This window comes from Pholis gunnellus (genome assembly GCF_910591455.1).
Source record: "Pholis gunnellus genome assembly, chromosome: 1".
In the NCBI taxonomy this organism is placed as follows: domain Eukaryota; kingdom Metazoa; phylum Chordata; class Actinopteri; order Perciformes; family Pholidae; genus Pholis; species Pholis gunnellus.
The window spans coordinates 720,708-733,286 of NC_136528.1; the positions used below are offsets into that span (position 1 = coordinate 720,708).

Genomic DNA, 12,579 nt, shown 5'->3' on the forward strand with positions numbered 1-12,579 from the left:
TTAACTTTAATTACTATCAGCAACATATATGGTTATGAAGGAGCTTAGTTCAGTTCCTCAGAGGTGTGAAGCATTAAGTCTGAGCTCTCACTAGTTTACATGTGAAATACTTTTGTCTCCAAAAGGAAGAAGAGTAAAAGATTCAAGCTTCATGTAGTGGTTGTGTTAAACGGCAGAGACCATACTGGTGAACTTGTGTTATTACACAAGAAGTTAGGAGAAAGTCATTTTTATTCAGTGCATTTCACGACATTTCAGTTCGAATGTTTTACATTTTCCAGCTGTTTGTTTAAAAAATAGCAGAAACCAGAAAATCTGGAAGATCAGAGCTGATGATCTTACACACACACACACACACACACACACACACAGACATACACACACACACACACACACAGACATACACACACACATGCAGACATACAAACACACACACACACACACGCAGACATACACACGCACACATACACACACACACACACACGCAGACATACACACGCACACATACACAAACACACCCACACACAAACACACACACATGCACGCACACACACTCACACAAACAGCTCATGTCGCTCTACGCAAAGTAACGCGAAGTTGTTTCTTTCTTTCTTCTTCTGTTATATTTGCTCTTTCATCAGCTGAGCTCGAGCTCGCCTCCTCATGACGAGCGCCGTCATCGCGCAGCAGAGCGCCAGGCAGAAGAAGGAGGCGCAGGCCAGCAGGAGGCGCTCCTCTCCGAACTCCCCGACCAGCGCCGGCCGCCGCCACAGAAAGTCTTGGAAGAGCGCCTCCTGCTGGGCCAGCGTGCACAAGAACAGCAGGACGTGGAAGAGCTGGTGGCCGTGGCCCACGATGTCGTAGCGGCCCGGGGAGAAGCGCTCGGGAACGGGGCAAGAGAAGAAGAAGGCCGACAGCAGGAACAGCACCACCTGGTGGAGGAACGATGCGAGATGTTTGCATTGATTTACGGGCTAGAACTCTGCTTGGTGTGGAAGCCCATTTCTGCCAGCAAAATAAAATAAAAAATCCACCCAGAAAAAAAAAAAAAAGATTATGTTTTTTGTTTTTTTTGCATGTCGTATTTGTTCCGGAAAAAAGTTTTTTTTAAGTATTAATATGTAGAATTGCATGTCGTTTTCATGGAAAGACTGGCGAGGGGATGAAGGGACCTGTGAGGAGATCATCACTGAAGCGCATGTGCACTTCTAATCTCTTTTGCTAGCAAAAAAAACCAAACATAATCTTTTTTTTACTTTTTTCCGGCTAAAAAAAAAAAAAAAACCTTTTTTTTCTGGGTGGATATATATATTATTTATTTTTTGGGTGGATATTTTATTTTTGTATTTTTTTTTGGGTGGGTTTTTTTTATTTTTTTGCTGGCGGGAATGGGCTTGGCGCAGAAGCTGCAGTAGTAGAATACAGTAACTTAAACTGTAGTACAATTAGATAGATATAATATAATAATATTAAATTAACTAACTAAACAATAGTGCAAAGATTTAACCAAACAAACAAACAACAGTGGAACTAAAAGTGTCTCCATTATTACTGTCACTTGCATTTATGTTTTTGGAATTGTTCCAGCTCTGTGAATAATCTGTCATGACATTAATTAAGACATGTGGGTAAAGAAGCACCACCTGCAGGAAGTGCAGCGGCAGTGCAGCGCTGCTCGTCCAGCTGGCGGTGGTGAGGCGGTGTGCGACGGGGCTGATGTCCAGCAGGTAGGCCACGCCCATCGGCACCACCTGGCAGAGCTTCCTGCGGAGCGGATACGGCCGCCGGAAACGGAGCTTCGCGTAACAGCAGGTGGTGCAGGAGAACCAGGCGAGGAGGGCGGCGGCCGGGAGGAAGACCTGCGAGAGGAAACACGACATCACCAGTACATCTTAAAAAAACGCTAAAGGACGGAAAAAACGCTTGTGTTTTTACTGACCTGTCCCAGCATGCTTTGCGTCCAGGCAGTGTCGGAGCTGTACAGGCTCAGAGCCAGAGCGCAGCCGTACTGGTAGACGGCCACGCCCACATAGTCCAGGAGGAACAGCGAGTAATGAGAGAGCTCCGAGTGGGACTGCAGCAGGTGAGTAACGCCACTGAAACATGCAACTTAGTTCATCAATTAAAGCTGCCGATGAGCAACTGTTTGCTGACAATTGAACAATGTGATATTATGTCAGTGTAGTGTTTGAGCGTTTGCTCTGGCGCCCCCAAGTGGCCAACAAAAATGCAGCTTTAAAGACTTCACTTCAGGATATACGGCAGCACATGTAAAGATGAAATAATGAATCTGAAGAGTCATACAAGTTAAACTACAGATGAAGTTGCCACAGGTGCTCGTTTGTCAACGATGAAAAAGCTGAAATCAAAAAGAAGTCGATGAATAATTCAAATAGCCAGTTATGATGTGAATGAAAATATATTAGGCAAGCAGTGCTTTGAGCGAAATGCTAACATCAGCGTGCTAACATGCTCACTAACATGCAGGTATTTGGTCATAAACCAAAGTATTGAACACATTTCATCACAATCCATCACATCAGTTTAAGCTCTTTCTTTGGCTCACCTGCAGATCAGGTATGTGACGGCAGAGAGAACGTAGAGGACCAGAGGCAGCGAGGAGACGTCCACCGAGAACCCCTGACCTTCAGGACCCTGCAGCCGAAAACCCAGGATCCCCTGAGGAGGTCAAAGGTCAGACAGCAGGAGGTCAAACACGCAGCTTCCAAACACCAAACAGTATAAGAACGTGACTTTAGTACCCCACCGTGTGTCGGTGGTTAGTGGGGTGTGTCGGTGGTTAGTCGGGTGTGTCGTGGTAGTCAAGTGTGTCGGTGGTTAGTCGGGTGTGTCGTAGTTAGACAGGTGTGTCTGTGGTTAGTCGGGTGTGTCGGTGGTTAGACAGGTGTGTCGGTAGTTAGTCGGGTGTGTCGTGGTTAAACAGGTGTGTCGGTAGTTAGTTGGGTGTGTCGGTGGTTAGTCGGGTGTGTCGGTGGTTAGTCGGGTGTGTTGTGGTTAGACGGGTGTGTCGGTGGTTAGTCGGGTATGTCGGTGGTAGTCAGGTATGTCGGTGGTTAGTCGGGTGTGTCGTGGTTAGTCGGGTGTGTCGGTAGTTAGTCGGGTGTGTCGGTGGTTAAACAGGTGTGTCTGTGGTTAGTCGGGTGTGTCGGTAGTTAGTCGGGTGTGTCGGTGGTAGTTAGGTATGTTGGTGGTTAGTCGGGTGTGTCGTGGTAGTTAGGTATGTTGGTGGTTAGTCGGGTGTGTCGGTAGTTAGTCGGGTGTGTCGGTGGTAGTTAGGTATGTTGGTGGTTAGACGGGTGTGTCGTGGTAGTTAGGTATGTTGGTGGTTAGTCGGGTGTGTCGTGGTTAGTCGGGTGTGTCGTGGTTAGTCGGGTGTGTCGTGGTTAGTCAGGTGTGTCGGTAGTTAGTCGGGTGTGTCGGTGGTAGTTAGGTATGTTGGTGGTTAGTCGGGTGTGTCGGTGGTTAGTCGGGTGTGTCGTAGTTAGTCGGGTGTGTCGTGGTTAGTCGGGTGTGTCGTGGTTAGTCGTGGTTAGTCGGGTGTGTCGGTGGTTAGTCGGGTGTGTCGTGGTTAGACAGGTGTGTCGGTGGTTAAACAGGTGTGTCTGTAGTTAGTCGGGTGTGTCGGTGGTAGTCAGGTATGTTGGTGGTTAGTCGGGTGTGTCGTGGTTAGACAGGTGTGTCGGTGGTAGTCGGGTGTGTCGGTGGTTAGTCGGGAGTGTCGTGGTTAAACAGGTGTGTCGGTGGTTAGTCGGGTGTGTCGTGGTTAGACAGGTGTGTCGGTTGTTAAACAGGTGTGTCGGTGGTTAGTCGGGTGTGTCTGTGGTGAGACTAGACTTTAGTACCCCTCCTTGCAGGACCGTGAACATCATGAACCTCAGCGCCACGCAGACGGCGGCCAGCAGGTGGCTCCACACGTTCAGAGTCTCGTTGTGGATCTGGAAGAGGCTGAGGACGTAACAACGCCACGGCAGGCCCACGGGACGGTACCCGGACAGGATGAAGCGCTCCCGAAACAGAGGGGGGACATCCACATCCCGGACGGTGGGGGGGAGGGAGGGGAGGGAGGGGAGGAGGCGGTGCAGCAGAGGGAGGAAGGTGAGGCTCAGCGAGGGAGGAGCGAACGACACCCGAGGCATGATGGGAAAAGATCCTCAGACTGGCTCGTAGTCTTGTTCAAAGCTGAAACCATTACACACATTCTTACATTCAGACAGGTCAGAGCTCAGGCAGGCGAGTCGGTTGTCAGACGGCCCGTTTCATAAAAGATCATTTATGGCAGAGAAGAAGTGATCAGTGATCAGCTGCTCATGAAGAGCCTCAATAGTTTAATCAAAGATCATCAGACAAACCAACGCAAACACAGCTGTGATCATATTCTAAAGAAAAGACGAGTTTGTGTTTTTCTCATTGATGGTAAAAACAAATATCCCACAAATGAATGAATGTAAGAGGATCAGAAAAAACAACTTGAAAAAAATGCTAAATCACCATAAAGAGAAGGAAGGTCAAAGGTCAGAGGCCACAGCGACACACAAACAAACAAACAAACAAACAAACATACCTGAAGCATTTTATATTATTCTTTAACCATCAGAAGCTCTTCGGTCCACGGTCCACTCATTCAGTCCCGTAGACCGGCCGCTGTCACATGCATGCTGACACACACACACACACACACACACACACACACACACACACACACTAATCTAATCTTCACAATGTGTTCTTGTGTTCAGCTCATTAGAGCTGATTTCAGCCTGAATGAGTTTCTTTCCTCTGCAGAGGATTTGAGACGTCATGAGACTCAACACACACACACACACACACACACACACACACACACACACACACACACACACACAGACACACACACACACACACACATACACACACAGACACACACACACACACACATACACACACACACACACACACACACGCACACACACGCACACACACAGACACACACACACACACACATACACACACAGACACACACACACACACACATACACACACACACAGACACACACACACACACACACACACACACACCTCTCTGGTCACTGAAATCATTCGTGTTATTAGGGCCCGAGCACCGACAACGTCGGGTCCGCGAGGTCCCTATTGTATCTGTAGGAATTATTATTATACCCTATGATGAAAAACCGTTTAAGGGTATCTGACATGTCCCCAACCTCCCCATATTTGGCGAGCATATCGGGACTGCGGGAAATTTTGATATTTTATGGGTCCAATGCTCGAGCATACAAAATTACTCGCTAGCGCCACCTAGATAATGGAAAGGCAAGCCCCAACAGCCCGTATGTCCAAATTACTTAAGATTTTACAGACATGAGCAACTGAATGAGTTCTACAAAAAATCCTCTTGGAACCCTAAGCTCCGCCTACCAACATTTTCCACCATTTTGAATTTTGTAAAAAAAAAGAAAAAATCACTTCTCCTAGACCCTGGGTCTGATTGGTACCAAATTTGCTGTGAATCATTATTGGATATATATCATCAAAAGTTATGAAAAGTTTCTTGATATCTTATTGCATTAAGAATATATGGACCAATGGATTTCATGAGGAGTTGGCCTTCTACAGCAATATATATAACTTCAAAACCATGTGGCTTATCATCACGAAATCTTTAGCATATGTTCACATTGTGTCCTGTAACATACCCTCAAATTTTTATTCCATACAACCACTAGGGGCCGATGCAGTAATACTCTCATTTCTTTGCATTTTTCGGCATTTTTCAGTTTTCAGGCATTGTACTTTAACGAACTCCTCCCACAGAATTTATACAATCAACTTCAAATTTGGTCAAGATGATCTAAAGACATTAATGATGAAAAGTTACTGAAATGGTGTACTGACATTGAACGACCTTCGTTTTATGTGGCGCCCATGTCAGGCACATTTCGTGCCGTTCGCTATGAAAGAGGAAGTTGTTGTAACTACAAGGTACTTTATTCAATCTGCCCCAAACTAGTTTTGCATGATGCTGGTCCAGGCCTGAACACATCTCCATGCCAACATTTTCACAAAGTCATAGCGCCACCTACTGGCACAAGGAAATGACAAGTTTTATACTTTGATGTACTTCGACTAGGAAGTTGCCCAGATCACTCTCAAATATGGTAAGGTAATTTGTAAGACAATGATGATGCTTCATCATGAATATTGTGAGTTGTCGTTAAACGCTGTTGCCGTGGCAACGCGTCATTCGCCATGAAAAATGAAGCTTATTTTTCTGTGGCTTAGGATGCTCAACAAGCCTTGGAACTTTGCACAGGTGTCATAGGTGATGGAAATAAATATTTCATATGGCGTTTTGGCTTGACCCTTTCAAATTGCCTCGATAGCGCCCCCTACAAATATTCAAAAACGCAGCCCCAGCGCTACGTTTGACCTACATGTATGCAATTTGGTAGGCACGTGTATCATATGAAGACATAAAAAAAAATGTCGTGGGACCATGCTCTAAAATTAACGGAAAGTCGGCCATTTTGATTTTTGTGTGAATTTTCCCATGCTTTCTAGTCGCTATCCTTTAACAAACTCCTCCTAGGGACTTTGTCAGATCGACTTCAAATTTGGTCAGTATAATCTAAAGACTGTTGCAATTAAAAGTTACTAAAAGTTTTACGTTTGCTGGAGTGGCGTAGCCGTGGCATGGCGGCCATTTTAAGTGATTCGCCGTTAAACAAGCTGATGTAACTCCACTGGACTTGCTCAAATCTGTCCCAAACTTCCAGGCATTGTACTTTAACGAACTCCTCCCACAGAATTCATACAATCAACTTTAAATTTGGTCAAGATGATCTAAAGACATTAATGATGAAAAGTTACTGAAATAGTGTACTGACATTGAACGACCTTCGTTTTATGTGGCGCCCATGTCAGGCACATTTCGTGCCGTTCGCCATGAAAGAGGAAGTTGGTACAAGGTACTTTATTCAATATGCCCCAAACTAGTTTTGCATGATGCTGGTCCGGGCCTGAACACATCTCCATGCCAACATTTTCACAAAGTCATAGCGCCACCTACTGGCACAAGGAAGGTGCCATAGGTGATGGAAATAAATATTTCATATGGCTTTTTGGCTGGACCCTTTCAAACAAACTGTGTTCAGTGAATTATGTGCAAATGCAGTAAAGAAAAGAATTTAATGATGAAACCCAATTGTGTTTTTTCAGTTTGTTCTACTGGGGTTAAAGTCGAAAAACAGTCAAAAAAGTCATTCAATCAGGAGAGACTTCATTAGAATTTCACAATAATTTATTACACATTGTACAAATGTGAATAGTGCAACGTCTTTGGCGATTGGACTCCATCCTGAAGGAAGACAATCAATGTTGATGAAGGGAGTTGCTGCGGAGTTATAAACAGCATAGTATAGGATGTCGAAAAAAGTCATGAAAAAGTCAGTGTACCATGTCAAAAAGTCATAACTTTACTTAAGTTACTTTATTTTTAAAGTTGCTTTTTTAGTTACTTTACTTTTAAAGTTACTTCTTTAGTTACTTTACTTTTAAAGTTACTTTTTTTAGTTACTTTACTTTTAAAGTTACTTTTTTAGTTACTTTACTTTTTTAGTTACTTTTAAAGTTGCTTTTTTAGTTACTTTACTTTTAAAGTTACTTTTTTAGTTACTTTACCTTTAAAGTTACTTTTTTAGTTACTTTACTTTTAAAGTTACTTTTTTAGTTACTTTACTTTTAAAGTTACTTTTTTAGTTACTTTACTTTTAAAGTTACTTTTTTAGTTACTTTACTTTTTTAGTTACTTTTAAAGTTACTTTACTTCTAAAGTTACTTTTTCAGTTACTTTACTTTTAGAGTTACTTCTTTAGTTACTTTACTTTTAAAGTTACTTTTTTAGTTACTTTACTTTTAAAGTTACTTTACTTTTAAAGTTACTTTTTTAGTTACTTTATTTCTATTTGAAAAACTGTTATTCCGTATCCCTGTAGTGTTGATTCAGAGTAAGCACTGCATTAATTACAACACCTTGCACATTTGGAAAACCAAAACTACACATATCTTTAATTTCAACCAACATATAAACAGTACAGTACACTACCTTACAGGTTTGGCGAATAGAAGTCTGTGTTCAGTGCATAATGTGCATGGCATGGGAGAAGATACATTCATCACCAGGTTGACCACAGCTGGCCGCTTCACTCCTCTGTGTCGGAGCTGTCTGCTGCGTCGGTGTTGTGGGTCAGCATGTAGTTGTCGATGGAGGGGCAGTTGTGGATGGAGTAACGCAGACGCTCAGCGAGGATGACCTGGCTCGTGTAAGGGGGCAGGCGAAACAGGAAGAAGCAGGTCTGTGCAGTAGGGAGGCCGTTGACGGGCTGTAGGACATGATGGGGGGAAAAAGTTTAGTAGTTTGTACTATTGATATGTTTGCCCTCGTCAACAGGCTCGTTATTTCCGTTAGCGATGACCTCACCCTATCAACCTTGATGATTTGGAACTTCTGCGTGATATCAGCTGGGTTGGAAGGCAACCTGGACCGGCCAGAGACGAAACGGAGGAAAAGCACTCGCTCCTCATTGGTGAACTCCTCCAGGCTACCTAATGTTCATCAGGCCTTATCCCGCCTTTCTGTCCTGCTGTAAAACTGTCACCTTACTCTCCTGATATCAAAGCCTTTTTGTACTACTGCACCTGACCTGCATATAGTTTGATTTATTTTAGGTACTGAAGTTGTAAAAGTTCCTTTTAAAAGAAAATGCCATTTGTAAATAGTAATTACTGCAATTTAAATATTTTCCTTTATTGTTTTTATATTATGCATATAAGAACATGAAAGTGTATTTTATTACAGACGTATTGTTTTTACCTTGTTTTCATCGGTCAGTTTATGTATTGGATGCTTCTGGACTTCTGTGTGTTCAGTGAATTATGTGCAAATGCAGTAAAGAAAAGAATTTAATGATGAAACCCAATTGTGTTTTTTCAGTTTGTTCTACTGGGATTAAAGTCGAAAAACAGTCCAAAAAGTCATTCAATCAGGAGAGACTTCATTAGAATTTCACAATAATTTATTACACATTGTACAAATGTGAATAGTGCAACGTCTTTGGCGATTGGACTCCATCCTGAAGGAAGACAATCGATGTTGATGAAGGGAGTTGCTGCGGAGTTATAAACAGCATAGTATAGGATGTCGAAAAAAGTCATGAAAAAGTCAGTGTACCATGTCGAAAAGTCATAACTTTACTTAAGTTACTTTATTTTTAAAGTTGCTTCTTTAGTTACTTTACTTTTAAAGTTACTTCTTTAGTTACTTTACTTTTAAAGTTACTTTTTTTAGTTACTTTACTTTTAAAGTTACTTTTTTAGTTACTTTACTTTTTTAGTTACTTTTAAAGTTGCTTTTTTAGTTACTTTACTTTTAAAGTTACTTTTTTAGTTACTTTACCTTTAAAGTTACTTTTTTAGTTACTTTACTTTTAAAGTTACTTTTTTAGTTACTTTACTTTTAAAGTTACTTTTTTAGTTACTTTACTTTTAAAGTTACTTTTTTAGTTACTTTACTTTTTTAGTTACTTTTAAAGTTACTTTACTTCTAAAGTTACTTTTTCAGTTACTTTACTTTTAGAGTTACTTCTTTAGTTACTTTACTTTTAAAGTTACTTTTTTAGTTACTTTACTTTTAAAGTTACTTTACTTTTAAAGTTACTTTTTTAGTTACTTTATTTCTATTTGAAAAACTGTTATTCCGTATCCCTGTAGTGTTGATTCAGAGTAAGCACTGCATTAATTACAACACCTTGCACATTTGGAAAACCAAAACTACACATATCTTTAATTTCAACCAACATATAAACAGTACAGTACACTACCTTACAGGTTTGGCGAATAGAAGTCTGTGTTCAGTGCATAATGTGCATGGCATGGGAGAAGATACATTCATCACCAGGTTGACCACAGCTGGCCGCTTCACTCCTCTGTGTCGGAGCTGTCTGCTGCGTCGGTGTTGTGGGTCAGCATGTAGTTGTCGATGGAGGGGCAGTTGTGGATGGAGTAACGCAGACGCTCAGCGAGGATGACCTGGCTCGTGTAAGGGGGCAGGCGAAACAGGAAGAAGCAGGTCTGTGCAGTAGGGAGGCCGTTGACGGGCTGTAGGACATGATGGGGGGAAAAAGTTTAGTAGTTTGTACTATTGATATGTTTGCCCTCGTCAACAGGCTCGTTATTTCCGTTAGCGATGACCTCACCCTATCAACCTTGATGATTTGGAACTTCTGCGTGATATCAGCTGGGTTGGAAGGCAACCTGGACCGGCCAGAGACGAAACGGAGGAAAAGCACTCGCTCCTCATTGGTGAACTCCTCCAGGCTACCTAATGTTCATCAGGCCTTATCCCGCCTTTCTGTCCTGCTGTAAAACTGTCACCTTACTCTCCTGATATCAAAGCCTTTTTGTACTACTGCACCTGACCTGCATATAGTTTGATTTATTTTAGGTACTGAAGTTGTAAAAGTTCCTTTTAAAAGAAAATGCCTTTTGTAAATAGTAATTACTGCAATTTAAATATTTTCCTTTATTGTTTTTATATTATGCATATAAGAACATGAAAGTGTATTTTATTACAGACGTATTGTTTTTACCTTGTTTTCATCGGTCAGTTTATGTATTGGATGCTTCTGGACTTCTGTGTGTTCAGTGAATTATGTGCAAATGCAGTAAAGAAAAGAATTTAATGATGAAACCCAATTGTGTTTTTTCAGTTTGTTCTACTGGGATTAAAGTCGAAAAACAGTCCAAAAAGTCATTCAATCAGGAGAGACTTCATTAGAATTTCACAATAATTTATTACACATTGTACAAATGTGAATAGTGCAACGTCTTTGGCGATTGGACTCCATCCTGAAGGAAGACAATCGATGTTGATGAAGGGAGTTGCTGCGGAGTTATAAACAGCATAGTATAGGATGTCGAAAAAAGTCATGAAAAAGTCAGTGTACCATGTCGAAAAGTCATAACTTTACTTAAGTTACTTTATTTTTAAAGTTGCTTCTTTAGTTACTTTACTTTTAAAGTTACTTTTAAAGTTACTTTACTTTTAAAGTTACTTTTTTAGTTACTTTACTTTTAAAGTTACTTTTTTAGTTACTTTACTTTTTTAGTTACTTTTAAAGTTACTTTACTTTTAAAGTTACTTTTTTAGTTACTTTACTTTTTTAGTTACTTTACTTTTAAAGTTACTTTTTTAGTTACTTTACTTTTAAAGTTACTTTTTTAGTTACTTTACTTTTTTAGTTACTTTTAAAGTTACTTTACTTTTAAAGTTACTTTTTAATTACTTTACTTTTTTAGTTACTTTTTTAGTTACTTTACTTTTTTAGTTACTTTTAAAGTTACTTTACTTTTAAAGTTACTTTTTTAGTTACTTTACTTTTTTAGTTACTTTACTTTTAAAGTTACTTTTTTAGTTACTTTACTTTTTTAGTTACTTTTAAAGTTACTTTACTTTTTTAGTTACTTTACTTTTAAAGTTACTTTTTTAGTTACTTTACTTTTTTAGTTACTTTTAAAGTTACTTTACTTTTAAAGTTGCTTTTTTAGTTACTTTACTTTTTTAGTTACTTTTAAAGTTACTTTACTTTTAAAGTTACTTTTTTAGTTACTTTACTTTTAAAGTTACTTTTTTAGTTACTTTACTTTTTTAGTTACTTTTAAAGTTACTTTACTTTTAAAGTTACTTTTTTAGTTACTTTACTTTTAAAGTTACTTTTTTAGTTACTTTACTTTTTTAGTTACTTTTAAAGTTACTTTACTTTTAAAGTTGCTTTTTTAGTTACTTTACTTTTTTAGTTACTTTTAAAGTTACTTTACTTTTAAAGTTACTTTTTTAGTTACTTTACTTTTAAAGTTACTTTTTTAGTTACTTTACTTTTTTAGTTACTTTTAAAGTTACTTTACTTTTAAAGTTACTTTTTTAGTTACTTTACTTTTAAAGTTACTTTTTTAGTTACTTTACTTTTTTTGTTATGTCGTGTGTCGTTATGTGACACACTGAATTGGATTTACACGATGTGGTCTATACTTGATGTAGAGCAACATAATGCATGTTTGCGCGTGTTCTCTAGCGCCACATAGTGGATACAGGAACTGGTGAAATATTTGCACTACATAATTTCCAGTGTCACACAGTCCAATCATTAAAGATAAGTCTAACTTGTGGGCTCGCTGTCTGATGGTCGCAGATATTTATGGCCGCTTCTGCCGGCATCCCGCCAGTACCCCCGACGTGCGGGAGGATGCGAGGGCCCGTACATCGCTGCTTGCAGCTTTAATTATATTTGATTTCTTTGATTCATTTTATTATTCAAGTAAAGTAGGAATGATGTCATCACGTGTTCTGTTCCATCTTTTTATTGGTGAAGAGAAACAATCAACAACAACAACAGGAAACTGAACGGTGCTTCAGGTCCAGGTCTGTGGAGGTCCAGGTGGTTCAGGTCCAGGTCTGTGGAGGTCCAGGTGGTTCAGGTCCAGGTCTGTGGAGGTCCAGGTGGTTCGGGT

At 40.2% G+C, this 12,579-nt stretch overlaps 1 protein-coding gene across 1 annotated transcript; it reads right to left on the minus strand.

Annotated features, from left to right (window-relative positions):
• Positions 1-620: 620 nt before the first annotated feature.
• paqr8 (progestin and adipoQ receptor family member VIII) lies at positions 621-4,157 on the minus strand (the record flags this gene model as incomplete). Its single annotated transcript, XM_079160250.1, has 5 exons — positions 621-932; positions 1,644-1,859; positions 1,940-2,096; positions 2,567-2,679; positions 3,864-4,157. The coding sequence occupies 5 exons, from the start codon at positions 4,155-4,157 to the stop codon at positions 621-623; spliced, it is 1,092 nt and encodes a 363-aa protein (XP_079016376.1).
• Positions 4,158-12,579: the final 8,422 nt, after the last annotated feature.